This window comes from the organism of the source record quoted next (assembly GCF_019968955.1).
Source record: "MAG: Porospora cf. gigantea A chromosome Unknown PgA_NODE_528_length_15783_cov_380.146, whole genome shotgun sequence".
Lineage (NCBI taxonomy): Eukaryota > Apicomplexa > Conoidasida > Eugregarinorida > Porosporidae > Porospora > Porospora cf. gigantea A.
In genome coordinates this window covers 1-15,783 of record NW_027151747.1, presented here as the reverse complement: position 1 = coordinate 15,783, position 15,783 = coordinate 1, and the positions used below count along the sequence as shown (strand labels likewise).

Sequence of the window (15,783 nt, the reverse complement as noted above, 5' to 3'; positions counted from 1 at the left end):
TCCAGAATTTGGCGGATGTCGTGAAGATGAAAGTCGTGATCCTGGATGAAGCACATGGGGTTGATGATGAAGTCACCTGAGGGTCTAGGCCTGCGCCTAAGCTTGGAATTGGAATGCGATCTCGAAGCATCCGCGGTTAAGAGGGCAACCGCCAAGGAGAAGTAGCCACACCGCATAACTAGAAGATGGTGAATAGCTCAATGAATTCGCTGTACCCTCATGCCCCACGCCCAGAATCTTGAGGCTGCATTCGCAGACCGTGACATTTCAAAGAGCAATAGTGTTTTGTAAATGCATATGAAAGAAAACTCAGTGGCGTTACTTACGTCCGAAGCAACTCATTCTAGCTGACATTGACCCTGAATGGCCTCTTCAGGTAAGAATTTCTAGTAACCTCGTTGTAGATGAAAGCATCGCAGCGCCCTCTTCATCAACCATGTGTAGCCTTGACGTGGAGGCCATCGATCGTCATCACCCAACAAAGAAGCCACTTGGCTAAGCAATATTCTGTTTCTTTCTGGGTGTGATGGCGACTCTCTGAATGTATCTACTTTCGATAGCCCATCAAGCAGTTAGTAATGTATCGACCAGTTAGTAATACTCATCCTCAACCTCTTCCTCCATGGCAAATTCGCCAAGATCCATCGCTTCTTCCTCGTCGACCTCGTACATGGCCTCGACGTCGACGGTGTCGACCGTCATCACTCGGCGATACACGAACACTCCTCCACCAACGATCACGCCCGCGAAAGCCGAGGACACACCAGCAGCAGCCGCCAAACCACCCACGCCACCGGCTGCTCTGGTGGTGCCCGCGGCGGATGTCGTCTGACTCGTGGTGGTCTTGGGATGCCTCCCGCCGCTCGTCGTCTTGACGGCGGGGGAACCAGTGAACATTGAATGCTCTTTCGTACTCGCTGGCGTGGTGGTGGCCGGTGCGGTGGGCTTCGATCGGGTCGGTGGACCGGTCCAAGGTGTAGTAGAGCTCCCTGGTAGAGTTGGTCGTGTGGGCCGAGTTGGAGGACCAGTCCAAGTCGTAGAGCTTTTTGGGACCGTAGGCGGGGTTGGAGGACCAGTCCAAGTTGTAGAGCTTTCTGGGACTGTAGGCGGGGTTGGAGGACCAGTCCAAGTTGTAGAGCTTTCTGGGACCGTAGGCGGGGTTGGAGGACCAGTCCAAGTTGTAGAGCTTTTTGGGACCGTAGGCGGGGTTGGAGGACCAGTCCAAGTCGTAGAGCTTTTTGGGACCGTAGGCGGGGTTGGCCTGGTAGGGGCCGTAGGTGGCCACTCTGCAGTCGTCGTTGCGATTGGCGTTATGGTGGTTGGAGTTACCGTTGCAACAGGGGTCGTGGTGGGAGTTTCCGTCGACACCACAGGAGGAGCCTTGCCAGGGATTAGTTTCCATGGTAGAATTCGCATGTCACATCCCAGTGTGTGATCTAATTTAACATCGTAAGGGTCACCCACATAAACTAACAGTCTCGCAACCTCCCATCGAGAAACGGTCGATCATGTCGATGAGCGTACGGTCCACATCACCTAATTCTGCTCTATCAAGCACAGTGACGTTAGTGGAGCGAACGGCAGCTGCGGCGATAAACGCTGGGTGCACCTCTTCAGGCAGCCTCACCAACAATGCGCATGATTAGTAAACCGATTTAGAGATTTGATGTTGGCCATCTACGAATCTATTTTGGTAGCGCTAAATGCGAATCGCCCTAAGATGACTGCCCCTTCCTAGATTCGCCAGGCTGATGCCCCTTCCAATATTCCCGCCTGGGCCGATGCTACTCAAGGATTCACACCGCGTACCAGCTGATACCAGGATCATCCAGGCATCATCCAGACATCATCCAGACATCATCCAGACATCATCCAGACATCATCCAGACATCATCCAGGCATCAGCCAGTGCTGACACGTGGACGATCTGGCGGACATTTTTCGAACGGAGATGATTGAACAAGACTGGGTACTGTCTACATCCAGCGCTCCTTTCCCGACAAGCCCTCTCTAGTGGGGCCTGGCAGTAGTACGCGTACTGACTGTAAAGTGCGAATTTAGCGTAGGATGGTGGTCACGCCTCCTGATATGCCCAAGAACGACCTTGCCGATCTCGAGGCGAAGAGTACCACCGGATCCGAGGCTGAGGACGCCGAGTCCGAAGACACGCTTGATTTCGATTGCCTTTGCTCGTTGCGGTCCGACGGAGGCGTTACTGAGTGCTGGTATTGTGGAAGCGACGTTCCCTGCACAGGTAAGCCCAAAAGTCGATATTAATTTGAATCTCTTAAGAATTAATTTTTTATTTCATTAATTCTTGGTATTCATCTGTGACAGAGTGCTGCCTGACCTGTGGCAACTTTCTGTTCGTTGAACCAGACCACCGCGTTCCTACGACTTGTTCTTGCGTCGTGCTCTTCGACGCTCCCCCAGTTCCTGGCACTATACGTCTCCTACCTCATTTGGTGGACGAGTTCGATCTCCCTCGAGAAGTGTTCGGTCGAGACGCCATTTTACTGAGGGCCAGCGCCGGAGGGCAGTCCTAGCATTCTGCTCAGCTTGCACACTTCCTGATGAAAGCGCCGCTGTTGGGTCAAGACTCCTCTGAAGGGCTGTCGCAAACTAAGCTCAAAAACTGTACGTTCCTCAGGTTTTAGAAACCTTAGCCGATACAACACTAGAGACGTGGCCCACTGAAACACCAGATTCGTCATGGCATCCGCGCGAAGCGGCGCTCGCGTTCGAAGTAGCTCTCGCAGCACGGCCGGCTCGAGCCCTGCAACGGAAGCCGCAATTTCGGAGCGGCTCCAAGTCTGGTTAAGTCGGCTGCCTCGGAAGCCCGATAAGCTGGCCAGTCTCGCGTGATGGCGAGCGAGCCGCAAAAGGCAGGTGCGCGTCCTGCACTCAGTGCTGTTCGAGATGAGAAGATCCGCGACTCGTCTGATCGCTGGGTCGGCGAAAGTCCAGTCGTAGTAGAGTAAGCCGTGGGCTAGCAGATCGCAATAGAACGTGCGGATTTGCGATTCCAGCGCGTCTCGGCTGAGTGTGGAGCCTCCGATGTCGACCGAGAGAGGTCTATTATCGTTCGGCTGCCGGTGCACAAAACCAAAGGCTTCCCGCTGAGTGATTCCTAGGGCAGCTAGTCGCTTCAGCACTTCCACACGTTTGTACGCCTCGGAAGGAGGCTCCGGCTCCTTTGAGACGGAGCCCTTGACGAGCTCCACAAACTTCTGTGAGTCGAAGGGGGGTGAAAGCTTTGGTTGGCGCCCGGATTCGACCTGGTTTGCCGTCAGCCTCAACATGTCGCTCATGTACCGTCGACATACGCTCTGCAGAGCTGGCGCGGCCCGGCTGACTCGATACACCACATCAAACGGGGACAGGAACGTTAGTATGTGGTAGATCACTGGTCCCTTGGCCAAAACACAGTGCGAAAGCTTCCGTAGCCCCCTAACCGATTGCCGCATGCTGTGTGCTGCGTGTGCAGTAACATAGTCGCGAATTATTGCAAGTGAGACACCAAAAACACTAGACAGCCTGACACATGGCCATAATCTCACTCGAGAAAGCCCTTTTCGCCTCAGTCCTCCTCAGCTTGCTTGTTGGTGTAAGCAGCCCGTTATCGACGCTGAACAGCTCATCAGAGAAGTGAAATTGCTTCACTCTCTCAAATCCGTGCAATCGCCCATCAGCAGCCTGATTCATTTCCTGGGTAACCAATTCCCGCAACTCCGCGTTGGAGTTCAACGACTTCCCAAACTTCTGTAGGAGTTGCTCGTTCGGGACAATGATGGCAACGAGACTACTCGCCAAGCTGTCTCCGTAGACGAATATCTGGCCAACACTGGGGGCATTGCAGTACACACTCTCGATTTTCTCCGGCGCAACATATTCTCCTTGAGCCAATTTGAACATGTTCTTCCTCCGGTCCACGATGGTGAGCGCCCCTGTGGACTTGTCCAGAGCGCCTACGTCGCCAGTGTGGAACCAGCCGTCAGCGTCGAGCACCTTGGCCGTCTCCGCTGGGTTACCGAAATAGCCGCTGAAGATGCTGGCGCCACGCATAAGCACCTCCCCTTTGGGGCGTTTTTTGGTCGCGTCATAGTCCATGTCCGGCACACTCTCTAAACAGGCCTCGATCGATGGCATGGGCCCTCCGACATTGCATCCGCGGTCCTTCGCGTCCTGTGTGTATGAAATTCCGCAAGTCTCAGTCAAGCCATAGCCCTGCAGTACTGGCACACCGAACATTGCCTGCATCTTCGCGTGCAGCGACGCGTCGATGGGGGCACCTCCACAAACGATAATTCGAACCTCGCCACCGAGAATAGCGCGAATCTTTTTGAACAGCAGAGCATCGTAGAGCAGATGCGTCTTGTCACCAGTGGCTGCAATTCTGTCGATCTTTGACTGAACTGCATGGGCCACGAGTTTCTGAACTACGACGTTCTTCTCGGCTAGCACGGCGTCGATCTTCTCGGCGATGCGGCTGAGAACGCGGGGAACGGCTGCGAAAATGTTGGGCTTCGAGACCTCCAAATCCGCCAAAAGCAGTGCGGGGTCCCCAGAAGTGCACACTAGATGGGCGCCTATAGTCCAAACCACACCTGACAGCATGCGTTCGAAGATGTGCGGCAGAGGGAGATAGCTGTAGTGACACAGGGTATGATCCACACTGAGCCCGTCGAGCCGCCGCTCAATAAAGTGCTTCGTGTCAGCCATGCAGTGGAGCAAGTTGCCGTGAGTGAGCTTCACACCCTTGGGCGTGCCAGTGGTGCCGCTCGTGTAACATATAGTGGATAGTGTGGACCACGAATTGTTTGGGAGGGGCACCGCAGCCTGCAAGAACATTTCCTCGAGGGGAATGAGCTTAAGGTTGTGGGCTGTGGCCAGTTCAAGTTCTTCTGGTGAAACGCCGTCAAACATGATGAGGGTTGTGGTCCATTCCGACTCCGAGGCGGCCTTGATCGCATTAGGGAAGCACTGCCTCGAAACCGCAATAGTCTGGATGCGGGTGTAGCGCAGAATGTATACAAGAGAATCGTGGCCGAGAGTGTCGTACATTGGTACAAGGCAAATGCCATACATATTGGCTGCATGTTCCATCAGAAACCACTCAGGTCGATTTTTGGCGTAGACAGCCAGACAGGAGACAGGCTGCTCCGCTCCGTACTCCCGCTCCGAGAATGAATTCAAAGGGCAAAGATTACGATCTATCAGCTGAGAGCCCACTTTCTTAGCCTGTTCGTACATGTCGAAGTAAGTTGTCCATTGGATCACGTCTCCCACGCGTTTCCCCACGAACGGCAGGTCACCATACCTCTCTACGGTAGAACGGAAAGCAGTCGCAAGGCACTTCATAGGTACCATTCGCTCCCCGAGACCGCTTCGCATTGGTTTGCTGCTGTTCGGCCGCTTTGAGGTGTCGGAGATGTCGAAGTACCACAGGTTGGACATGGTATCCAATTGGCGGTTTTATGACTGCACACAAAAAATCGAGCCCTACCCTCAGAATGTTCAGTTTATGAGACGCAACGTCACCCATTGGAAATTTTATTGCGAGTTCACTACGATATGAATACGTCGCTTGATGTGCTGTCACAGCATTTGAGACCGGCAGTCGTTTTTGGCGATTTTTACGCTTAGATGTGGGCAGCTGAGCATACAAGACACTGGAGTACCCGCTCTGCAGATCAGGAATGGGTTCTAAAAAAATTGGAGCCTCGAGAGACCTGCCTTCTCTGTGAAGAGCCGCTGCAACTCCTGGCCGTATACCAGTGCAACCACTGCTCCATCTGTGGCTGTTGTGCCCTGAAGTTGCGGGGTCTGCAGCACGACCTTCAGTGCTGTCAGTGCAAAGCTCTCTCAGTTTTTGTCATGGTAGTCCGACATGACCTTGCTTATCCGCACCAGGTGCTGATGTCACCCCACGGTAGGTCCAGGGCGCACATTCCGGCGACGCTGCACGCGGTGCAGCGCGCGGGGTTGCTCTTTGTAGATTCCCAAGAGGCTTCCAAAGCCTTGAACCGGCTACTGATCCGATGTCACTTGTGCCAATCCGAACTGGAGGGCTCTACACAGTACACCACAATCGAGGAGCTGCAAGAGCACCTTGTAAACAGACGTGAGAGGTCGGAGGTTTGACCATGCAGATGGTCGAAGCCTCTGCCACCTCTGCGTGGAAAACATTCCGATGTTTCCAGCTCAAAGAAAGGTGAGAGCTGCTGGGCGCGTGTCAACTCAGACGTACAACGCTGCGCAGCTTCGCAACCATGAGCGGCTCGACGACCCCACGAGCAACCACCATGCCCACCCTGCATGCGCATTTTGTGAACGACGCTTTTTCGATAGGGCTGCATACTACAGGTGAGACGCACTCAACCCTCGTCACCAGCCATTGCAAGCGTGAGCATGTATGTTGTACTCTGTGTCCGGAGCCGTCAGAATTCAACAAGGAGATTTTTTACAAAGACTTCCTGGCCCTACAGCGTCACTGCCAGCTTTCTCACCACGTCTGCACCTTCTGCCCTATTGGTGCATCCGCCTTTGGCACGGCAAAGGAGCTGTCCAATCACTTCCGGTCTAAGCATGGATGTGACCCGCCTGCGGTGACCTCTCCAAACGAGAACATCACCGAGAAGTATTTGGTGGTTGATGCTACGGCTCGAGAGGAGCCCACCGTCGGTGATTGCAGAGACCTGCCCAGGGCCCAACAGGCTACCACACGCCGGCCAATTGTTAAAGCCAAGGCGAAAAAGATTGTAGACCAGGATGACTACGACTCCCCACTGTTCAAGCAGGGGAGGCCTTCGCGAAGATCTAAAGGCAAACCAGCCAACACCCAAAACTGCGTCAAAGGGAAATCTGAACAGAATCCAAAGAATCGTTTTCATGTTTTGCAGTCAGAAAGTGACTCTAATTAGGATTATTTATTGTGGTTATGCCGTTTACTGACCAGGAAAACCTTGGGTTGGGAACTTTAAAAGACTACCTCGAAGAGTCCAGCGTAAAAGGGTGGATACACCCTTCGTGGATGCAGGCTCTCAGCGGCGTGTTTGAAGAGCAGTGAGGGCAGCTCCCGTAGAAGACGCAGGTGGTTCCAAACTCTATGGGGCCATCTTGACTCCGACTACCAAAGCGGTGTAGTGTTCCCTCCAAGAAGTAAGATCTTCCGAGCGCTGGAGACGCCGTGAGGATCTGGAGACCAGTGAACGCAGCTTCAATGACGTTCGTGTGGTAATTCTAGGCCAGGATCCCTACCACGGTGACGGCCAAGCGGATGGGCTTGCCTTTTCAGTGCAGGCAGGCGTCCGCCCCCCGCCGTCGTTAAAGAACATCTTCAAGGAAATTGGCATACCTAGCGACGAGCTGCAAAATTACCATGGTGACTTGTCAGGTTGGCAGCGGCAGGGAGTAATGCTCCTCAATACCAGCCTTACTGTCCTGCGGAAGCAGGCGGCCTCGCACAGCAAGCTTGGGTGGAATCAGTTCACAGACCGGGTACTTCGCGCGCTCAGCCGTCGAGAAGGATTGGTCTTCATGTTGTGGGGCAAACACGCGGAGAAGAGGGGGGCGGGCGTGCGTCGAGAGGACCGGTTGGTGCTGGTGTCAGGACATCCGTCACCTTTATCAGTTCGGTATTTCTCTGGCTGTCGGCATTTTGATAAATGCAACGAGTATCTGAAGGAAAGAGGCCAGGAGGCAGTCGCTTGGCGTGATTCGCTAATCCTTAAAGAGGAGCCTCAGACACCATGACTGTGTGGTTTGACATGTTAATCGCATGTACATCGATGTAGATGATTTCTGGCGGTTGATATTAAGTATGCTCTGCGGTTAACTTTAAAGTTAACAGATCTTTAATAGCAGAACGCGCGAGGACTCGCGCGCTTCAAAAAAAGCTAATCACAACATTCTCATGTCTCAGCGCTCAATCCGCTCATAGTGCGAGCCACTGCTTTACCAATATCGGATATGGTGATGATTCCTCGAAGCTCGGTTCGCCCCGATTTCACCTCGGTCAGCGCTACTCTGTGGATCTGGCAGGCCATCATTTTCGACAGGGCACTTGCGATGGTGGCGTCAGTGTGCTCATCAATCATAGGGACGCGCGCTTGCAAATCTCTCTGCCGCACTGCAGATATAAACCGAATGGTGGAGTTCTGCAGAACACTCGGAAGTCCAGATTCCGATCCAGTGGAGTTGCGGCGTTCACTTGTCATACTCGAGTCTGACACCCGCTCGTCCGCATTCTGTAGGTACTCGTAGGCCTCTCGCAGGTAGAACATAAAATCCCGAAGAGAGACGACAGATACTGGAACTCCATTAGATATCACGGGGACGCCAGAGAGGCCTTTTTCAACCATCAGAGTCAGTGTATCGATCAGCGGCGATTCGTCCTGTACAGTCACTACCTCCTCGTTTCCGAGGAAGACTGAGCATTTTATGCCGAGCAAGTCATCGTGGCCTTCGACTTTCTGTGAGGGAAGTATAGGGAAATCGTGTTTGAAGTCAGGGTGATACCGCAGCAGCATCATGAAGTCGCTGATGCTGAACACCCCTACTGCGACACCTTGTTTGGTTAAAACGACCCTCGAGTGTCGCTCGAATGTCTTACATACGTCCATGAGAGGTGTGTCGTACGGTATGCAGTGAGCTTCGTGGTGAGCACCCAAAGCCTCAATGGAGGTTTCGAGGAAGGCCTCGACCATCCCAGATTCCGCCTCCGAAGTCACAGTCGCGTGCATCTCGACGAATTTGGTTGCGATGTCCTTCACTTCTACGACATGCCCATGCAAACCATCATCCAGAAGTACGGATCCTACTTTGTCTCGCAGCATCAATGATATGACGTGGTGCACTGGAGCCTTAGCGTTGGCGGAGATCAATGGCTGCCGGCGGATCACTCCTTTGTGCACCAGCACTTTCCAACTTAGCTTGATGAGCTCTTCGAAATGGATCACTCTATTGTAGCTGCCGTTCATCGGACGCAAAATAAGCCAATAGCCTGTCATGAATCTTGAGGGGCTCGCGACGGCCACTCGGCTTCGTGCACCCTCAGTTCACTGCATCACGTCGTAGGAACGCTCTGGTCTGATGTCCTTCGACTGTGGGGAGTGGCGGTCCGATTCGTTAATATGATTGACTACTTTTGCTAAACCTACTGACAGCTTCACCATCAATTCCAAGGATCGCGACTCCACGACACAAAGCGTTTTTCGAGGATGAGTGTGCTCTCGCTCACTCCACGCTCAAGGATTGCGACTCCACGCACCGCGTGGCCTTCACGCTCAACAAAATCACTCGTGTGCCGCTTTATGAAACATCTTGATTGTAGATTTGTACATAGGTCGTTGGAGTGAAATCTGACACAGCTGAGGATTACTGTTCCCTTCCTCATTCACTTAACTCCGATTAGCGGCGCATAGTCAAGCGTGGAAGACCAAGAAGCACGCAAATCGGAATAGTAACCTCTCCGAAGATGGTCCATGTCTGCGAGAGTGTCAAGAAACTGCAGGTCGACATGCGTCAGCAGCCCAAGTGCTGCTCGTATTCGGAGCCAGACCAGTCTAGCAGCCGCACACTCCTCGTCTTCGAGAAAGCACTCCAGCTCACTGAGCATCGCTTCTACCGAATGGAGGACTTTCGTGTGCGGGATTGGAACTAGGAGGGAGCATGCCAGGCGCATGACGTAATGCGTCGCGGCTGGCGCGTGCACAGTCAGAGTAGCAACCTTGGCGGGTAAAGCAACGCACCAGATACTTCGGTACCTGTTCCCAGCATCCGTAACGGGAATTGGGAGACCATCCGCTTCCACGGCCAGTAAGCACACCGGTTCCGAGAATTCGATGGTCGAGTCGTTGACATCCACACGCAGTATCCTTCCAGGGCCTAGGACTTTTGTCAGCGACCAATTGAGGAAAGTCCATAGGCTTTGGTCGTCGCCGTCCGTCCATAGAGCTCGCCAAAGCAAGTCGAGGTCCTCATTTTCGAGTGCAAGTAGGTGCCACGCGCTGAAGTTGCTGAAATTCTTCGAAATGAGATGCTCAGCCAACGACCTGTTTTCCGCCTGGTCCGCAGGCGCCCTGTGCGCAGAGAACACGGAAACTTCGGCCTTGCGAGATCGTAAAATCAGCTGGCAGTAGTTCCAACAGTGGAAGTTCCGCCCATCGACCTCCAACAGCTGCCGAATAAGAGCCAACTCGGAGGTCAGCGCGGCCAGCCATCTTGTCCGCACAGTCTCGATGTCTGCGGCGGAATACGTAGCAGTGACGTCACTGCATTCCACTCTGAACGTCGTTGCCGACTTGGGCCGCAAGAGATCTAACAACCACAGTCGATGGTGCCACACGCTGTAGGACTTTGGGTGCTTCCTCAAGATTCGCGCGTTGAAATCCATCTCCTGTTCCACAAGCGGCACCCGCTGCTGAGTGGGGAGGCAGCTTAGAGGTAGCACCGTCAGGCGTCGCCTGATGGTCCACAGGGTAGGAACCTCCGCAAAGGCCTGCAGACGGTTTAGCATCGCCAACGCCATACCCACCTCTTCAGTGGGGCAACGAGACCCATACCGATTCAAGAAGTCATGCAGTGCGCCTGAAGCCGTAGTCACCTTCGACTTAATTATTGACCGTTCCTCAGGCGATAGTACAGAGTGCTTCTTCTCCCGGCCATGCATAAACTTTTTTGCTCAATTTGTCACGCCAAGAATCCTTACATTACAAGTGTCACCGTTGGTACGATGCCGCAGCTGTGCTCGATGTCGATAGACTGATGACCTACATAACCAAATCACAGGATTTGTCATGTGCGACGACCTCTGTGAAAAAGCATTTCCAAGCGTGTCGACAAGCCCCACTTCCTCCTCTGCGGCCTCACGCGTCCTGGAGGCTCTGGAGCGGGCCAAACGGTCCGAGGAGCCTACATACGCCTACGTCGACGAGATGATCATCTGTGTGAAGCCACGGCAACCGGAAGACCATAGAAGGAACTCTGACCTGTCGACTGAAAAGCGCCCGTCGATCTCCTCCAATGATCAGTACAATGTCAGTGGATCGTCCTTGGTGTGTCCTGTCTGCGAGGTTGTATGCAAGAATCAGGTGAAACTGCATTTCCACATCAAAAACTCCCACCCCCAGCCAGAGCTTACTATTGCTTTCCAGTGCCCGCATTGCCCGTGAGGACAGGCGCGGATGATGATGCAGCGTCATGTGTAGGAACTCGGGGAAATTGACAAACCACGTAAGATGCGCGCATCCAGGTTCCGACCCTTCCGCTCGGGCTGGCAGGCACGCAGCTTCCCATGCCATGGAAAGCTGCGAGCCTGCCATTGCCGAGGCGACCCGTGCTTTGGGAGCTGGCTGCGCGGCGCCCTCGAGTTGCCACGTCTGTAAGCTGTGCGGCATTTTGTGTAGAAGCCAAACAAAGCTCGACAACCACTTGAAAAATTCACACGATGGTCAAGCTACAACGTCACGCGTCTGGCGACCCCGAAGTCCGTCGTCCCAGGACGCCAGCAGCAGCATCCAAGATGGTGGTAAGACTGCGCCGAGTCGGGACACCGACAGTATGGACTCCCTTTTCTCGCGAAACTTGCAAGCAGCACGGGCAGTGGACTCTGGAACTGCACGCCGCCCATCATACTCCGAAGCGCCGGACCTACGAACGGTGGAGCCTTGGCAGCACGGCCACCCAGAGGGCCTCGGACTGCGGGCAGTGGACTCTGGAACTGCATCATACACCGAAGCGCCGGACCTACGAACGGTGGAGTCGTGGCATACAGGGCACCTCCGCCTTCGTACCATGGACTCTCAGCCTCCAATGTACCTAGCAACTGGAGAACTGCGCCCTACTCACAACGAGGAGCAGCAAACAGCGGACCGATCGCGACCTACGACGTTCGGGACGCACTACTCCAGCAGCCCACGTCCTGAGCTTAACACTGATGTGCCAGCATTCGTACCACGAGCGGAGAGGCAGCGTTCGTGGAACGTGCCGCTGCATCTGTTACCGCAACCGGCTGACTCAAGCTGAGCATCTATCGTCAGCGATTGTTGATGGCAAAAAAACACCTCACTGGTTCACATCACGGAAGTTGGGCTGGAAGATGTTGAACCCGGACGCCGCCGTGGAGCACAGACAGGTCTCGATTTGGGGATGCCACCGGATCTCGCTGACGTGACTCTGGCCCATGTGTGTAAAGAGAAGCTGGTCAGGCAGCGCGTCTGCTCCGATCTTCTTCAGTAGACCAGTCTCGTCCGGTTCAACCGAAAGGTCCCACACCGAGACTATATCATCTAGAGCAGCGCAGCCGAACACACTTTCATCTGAAGGGTGCCATTGTACGCTCGAAATGGGCTCCGAGTGCCACTGCAGAGACGCCAGCTTCCGATCTGTGCGGCGGATGTCCCACACGCGCAATGCGCCGTCGTCACCTCCCGAGAGGATCAGGAACCCCTGTATCGGGTTGCAGCTTATCACATTCACGTCAGAGGCGTGGGCGTCGGTGATTTGGGCCGCAGGCTGCTCGGGGTTTCGCAGGTCCCAGATGCGGATGCTGCGATCCACGCTAGCCGTGACCATCACGAACTCCTGGCCGTCCCCAGTGCGCTTGAAGTCTATGTCCTCAACCGACGCGTCGTGACACACACGAGAGGTATAATCCTGCACCCAGCCACCTTCAACAGGCTTCAGCAGGACGACTCGTCCGTCACAGGACCCAGCAGCTAGAAGTCCCTGCACATGAGGGGACCAGGCTAGCCCGTAGCCTTCGTCTGAGAAGTCTGTTACACTGTGCAGCGTAGGCGTCTGGACTCTCTTTCCTCCTCTGGCCAGCGCGTCCACCGCCTCTTTACAGTCCAGCAAGTGGACTGCTGCCTCACTGGACCACGTAGCCACGACGCGAGGAACCTGTGGACATACGCGCACTCGGTTCACTACACCTGAATGCGGCGCCCTGGAGGCGGCCATCCGAGCCTCCTCCATGTCTGACTCGGACTCCGCGTCCGAATCTACGCCGTCAGTCGTGGTACTGAGAAGGTTGCTCCATCGCATGAAGTAGAGGCAGTTGTCACCTTCTTCGTTCTGGGAGCCTGCAACCACGTCTGCAGAGTGGGGAGGGTCCACACGCAAGGCGCCCAGGGAATCGGGGATCACGTCCAAGGACAAGCAGGGAAGCTCGCAGGTCAAGCGGTAAAACATTTTATAGGCTCTTGAGTCGTAGTCTAGTTCCCCTTCCACACGATCTTTAGGGTTCCAGAACTCCTTGGGAGTTTCGCCGTTATCAGGTCGCTCAGTCTCAGCAACTGGCGGGTCGGCGACGGACTCGCTGTCACTGATGTCCTCCGTAGGACCAATAAACTCATCCTCAAGTCCTGTTTCCAGGGCCTGCAAGGCCTCTCTGTTCTTATCTGCAGGGTCGCGGAGCTTGGCGACAGGCTCCCCCGTTGAATGCTCGCGAGCTCGTTTCTCGGGCATGGTGGAATATCGCTATTATGTGCAGGCCTCTCTGTCCATGTCAGCTCACTGATGTTGCCAGTGCGGCTGATGGTGTGCGTATGAATTTTTAGATCTTTAGATGAAGTGTGATCAGAAACAAAAAAGCCCTGACGCCGATCTGGCCCTTGTAAACATTGCCTCCTCTGTGGCCTCTCCTACAGCCTATCACCACCCTAATGAACTTGGGACATTACAGGAATCCTCGCCGACCTACCGCAGCGTCTTGTACTATAACTTCCAGAACATCCCCTACAACACAGAGGTACCTGATGAACCCAGCCTACCGCCGCCGCCGCCACCAGCGTATTTACCGGTGGATACAGACCTTCCACCGCCGCCTGCCAATGACGACCTGCCGCTACCACCTTCACACAACGTGCCCTATCTCCCCTCGATTGACAACTACGTACCACAAGTCGTGGAGGACCGCCAGCAGATCACTGCTGTGAGGCCATCGGACCTGCCTTTGGCTGACGCGGTCCGCCAGCAGACGCGTGGTGTGAGGCCTTCCGACCTGCCTTTAGCTGACGCGGTCCGCCAGCAGATGAATCTGAGGGAGTCGCCACGCCTTGGCACGCCGCGGTACCCGGAGGTTGAAACGTATCCACCGAGGGTAGACCTGATTGAGACGAGCCGAGCGGAAATACCACCTCCCCTTCCCGCAACCGCGCCGCCCACCCTCACCCGTCATTTGAATGCTGCATTGGACCCTTCAAGGGACCGTTCCACCAGGGCAGTGGCTCCCCAGGCCGCCCTGGCATTCCTCCCCACTCACCAGGAGCTGGGTACTGGTCTGTTTGGCCTTAACGCACTTCAAGATGTCGAGGAGCCTGAGGAGCTGCCTGACGTTTCGACACTGACCGACGAAGAGTTGAAGGTCTTGGTCACAGAGGCGACAGAGGACGACTTCACTCGTATGCTGCAAGCCAAGGCTGAGATACGACGACGGCGAACGGCAAGACTACCGAAGAAGAAACAGCGATGATGTTGCAAATCCATGCTTAGATATTCAGTGTCCAGTACGATGCTCGTATTCAGCAGTTTTCACAAATGAGGTGTGAAGTAACAAGAGACACTGCCAGCCGAAATGCCCTTCTAACCTTGACTTGCTTCTGCGGGCCCTCCGCATACCGCAGCACAAGGATTGCGGAGATACAAGCGGTCTTCGGGCCGTCTGTGAAAGCGCGAGGTCCGCAAACCATTCCACGCCTGCCAGCTTCGGCGTCGGAACTATCGCTAGTGTTCGAGCGCAGGTCGGCTATTCAGAAACCGCCCACGTCCTTCACTGACTTGACTACATCCACGTTTGCTGATTCCCTACGTGCGAAGTCCTCATCCGATGAGTCTGAATTATCGCCGCCTCCGCTTCCGAAGTCTACACCTCCTCTGAGAGGTACCAAATTCATCGATCGCCGCTCGACCTGCTCACCGGGGGACAACATCGTTACAATGCTCTTTGGTGAGACGAAGGCGATCATCCGACAGCCATATCTAAAGAGAGTGTCCCGCAAGCCTTGCCTCAAGACTATGAAACGCTCAACGGTCAGAGGACTGGACCGACACTCGGCTGGTTACACACATCACGACCATAAGGACTCTAGACCCAAGACGACCAACTGCTTTGACGAGCGATCTGAGGGCACGTTATCAAGTTCTCGTCAGCTCCCTCCTTTTGTTCAGCGCCTCCGACGTCTGAACGAGGCAGAGATCAAGTTGCTCTTGTCTCACAGTGATGAGCTTGGGGAAGAAATAGTTACCATGTTGAAGGCCCAGAAAGAGGCTACCGTTCAAGAAACTCATGCATGACACATACTGAAGAAAATTGGGTAATATGTGGGTGCATACATGTTAGATCCTGTCAAAAAGAATTCGAACTCGCAAGCATCCGTGCTTGTTTCTTCTCTAATACACGCCAGGGCCGAAACGCCCGAAACGCCCGCTAGCCGAGGGTTCTACACCCCAGGAGACGCACGACTAGTCAGCATGTTCGGCCCTATGGTGCGTCGCGACATTCCACACCTACATGAGAATCGGTTGATCAATGCCCGAATCCAGGCTTCGGAGGGGTATCAGAACGTAAACGACACCAACACCTCCTACGGCCGCACGCCGGCTCCAGAGACCAGGACTCCTCTTCACAATCTCCAGCACGAAGAGAGGTTGATGAACAAGCACTCTCGAACACGCCTCGGAGCCACAAGTGGTCCCGACCACTTCGCCTCCAAGCGCCGCCAATCGAGTTTGACCGTCTTCCAGCTGCCAGCGACAGATGAGGATGCCGACTACAGACGA

The 15,783-nt window shown here is 54.6% G+C and overlaps 10 protein-coding genes across 15 annotated transcripts; 5 read left to right on the top strand and 5 right to left on the bottom strand.

The window, feature by feature from the left end:
• Nucleotides 1-591: 591 nt before the first annotated feature.
• Nucleotides 592-1,402, bottom strand: KVP18_002787 (uncharacterized protein; the record flags this gene model as incomplete). 2 transcript variants are annotated; one of them, XM_067953978.1, is made up of 2 exons in its annotated part: nucleotides 592-802; nucleotides 834-1,402. In XM_067953978.1, the coding sequence occupies 2 exons, from the start codon at nucleotides 1,400-1,402 to the stop codon at nucleotides 592-594; spliced, it is 780 nt and encodes a 259-aa protein (XP_067807964.1). The 2 variants fall into 2 exon arrangements, with proteins under 2 accessions (XP_067807964.1, XP_067807963.1); XM_067953977.1 differs by having other exon boundaries at nucleotides 592-832; nucleotides 915-1,402.
• A 665-nt stretch (nucleotides 1,403-2,067) lies between these two features.
• KVP18_002782 (uncharacterized protein) lies at nucleotides 2,068-2,277 on the top strand (the record flags this gene model as incomplete). Its single annotated transcript, XM_067953963.1, has 1 exon — nucleotides 2,068-2,277. One exon carries the CDS (start codon nucleotides 2,068-2,070, stop codon nucleotides 2,275-2,277), a length of 210 nt encoding a protein of 69 aa, XP_067807956.1.
• Nucleotides 2,278-2,513: 236 nt separating this feature from the next.
• Nucleotides 2,514-5,457, bottom strand: KVP18_002783 (uncharacterized protein; the record flags this gene model as incomplete). 3 transcript variants are annotated; one of them, XM_067953964.1, is made up of 2 exons in its annotated part: nucleotides 2,514-3,475; nucleotides 3,561-5,457. In XM_067953964.1, 2 exons carry the CDS (start codon nucleotides 5,455-5,457, stop codon nucleotides 2,514-2,516), a joined length of 2,859 nt encoding a protein of 952 aa, XP_067807957.1. The 3 variants fall into 3 exon arrangements, with proteins under 3 accessions (XP_067807957.1, XP_067807958.1, XP_067807959.1); XM_067953965.1 differs by lacking the exon at nucleotides 3,561-5,457 and having other exon boundaries at nucleotides 2,514-3,467; XM_067953966.1 differs by lacking the exon at nucleotides 2,514-3,475 and having other exon boundaries at nucleotides 3,529-5,457.
• Nucleotides 5,458-5,646: 189 nt separating this feature from the next.
• KVP18_002781 (uncharacterized protein) lies at nucleotides 5,647-7,755 on the top strand (the record flags this gene model as incomplete). 3 transcript variants are annotated; one of them, XM_067953962.1, is made up of 7 exons in its annotated part: nucleotides 5,647-6,124; nucleotides 6,153-6,214; nucleotides 6,245-6,329; nucleotides 6,367-6,885; nucleotides 6,924-7,065; nucleotides 7,094-7,189; nucleotides 7,218-7,755. In XM_067953962.1, the coding sequence occupies 7 exons, from the start codon at nucleotides 5,647-5,649 to the stop codon at nucleotides 7,753-7,755; spliced, it is 1,920 nt and encodes a 639-aa protein (XP_067807955.1). The 3 variants fall into 3 exon arrangements, with proteins under 3 accessions (XP_067807955.1, XP_067807953.1, XP_067807954.1); XM_067953960.1 differs by lacking the exons at nucleotides 6,153-6,214; nucleotides 6,245-6,329; nucleotides 6,367-6,885; ... (1 more) ...; nucleotides 7,094-7,189; nucleotides 7,218-7,755 and having other exon boundaries at nucleotides 5,647-6,144; XM_067953961.1 differs by lacking the exons at nucleotides 5,647-6,124; nucleotides 6,153-6,214; nucleotides 6,924-7,065; nucleotides 7,094-7,189; nucleotides 7,218-7,755 and having other exon boundaries at nucleotides 6,306-6,923.
• Nucleotides 7,756-7,913: 158 nt separating this feature from the next.
• Nucleotides 7,914-8,981, bottom strand: KVP18_002786 (uncharacterized protein; the record flags this gene model as incomplete). The annotated part of the gene is made up of 1 exon (XM_067953976.1): nucleotides 7,914-8,981. The coding sequence occupies one exon, from the start codon at nucleotides 8,979-8,981 to the stop codon at nucleotides 7,914-7,916; it is 1,068 nt and encodes a 355-aa protein (XP_067807962.1).
• Nucleotides 8,982-9,397: 416 nt separating this feature from the next.
• On the bottom strand, nucleotides 9,398-10,672 carry KVP18_002788 (uncharacterized protein; the record flags this gene model as incomplete). Its single annotated transcript, XM_067953979.1, has 1 exon — nucleotides 9,398-10,672. The coding sequence occupies one exon, from the start codon at nucleotides 10,670-10,672 to the stop codon at nucleotides 9,398-9,400; it is 1,275 nt and encodes a 424-aa protein (XP_067807965.1).
• Nucleotides 10,673-10,799: 127 nt separating this feature from the next.
• KVP18_002785 (uncharacterized protein) lies at nucleotides 10,800-11,174 on the top strand (the record flags this gene model as incomplete). Its single annotated transcript, XM_067953968.1, has 1 exon — nucleotides 10,800-11,174. The coding sequence occupies one exon, from the start codon at nucleotides 10,800-10,802 to the stop codon at nucleotides 11,172-11,174; it is 375 nt and encodes a 124-aa protein (XP_067807961.1).
• Nucleotides 11,175-12,066: 892 nt separating this feature from the next.
• Nucleotides 12,067-13,470, bottom strand: KVP18_002784 (uncharacterized protein; the record flags this gene model as incomplete). Its single annotated transcript, XM_067953967.1, has 1 exon — nucleotides 12,067-13,470. The coding sequence occupies one exon, from the start codon at nucleotides 13,468-13,470 to the stop codon at nucleotides 12,067-12,069; it is 1,404 nt and encodes a 467-aa protein (XP_067807960.1).
• Nucleotides 13,471-13,570: 100 nt separating this feature from the next.
• Nucleotides 13,571-14,476, top strand: KVP18_002780 (uncharacterized protein; the record flags this gene model as incomplete). The annotated part of the gene is made up of 1 exon (XM_067953959.1): nucleotides 13,571-14,476. One exon carries the CDS (start codon nucleotides 13,571-13,573, stop codon nucleotides 14,474-14,476), a length of 906 nt encoding a protein of 301 aa, XP_067807952.1.
• Nucleotides 14,477-14,940: 464 nt separating this feature from the next.
• KVP18_002779 (uncharacterized protein) lies at nucleotides 14,941-15,297 on the top strand (the record flags this gene model as incomplete). The annotated part of the gene is made up of 1 exon (XM_067953958.1): nucleotides 14,941-15,297. The coding sequence occupies one exon, from the start codon at nucleotides 14,941-14,943 to the stop codon at nucleotides 15,295-15,297; it is 357 nt and encodes a 118-aa protein (XP_067807951.1).
• Nucleotides 15,298-15,783: the final 486 nt, after the last annotated feature.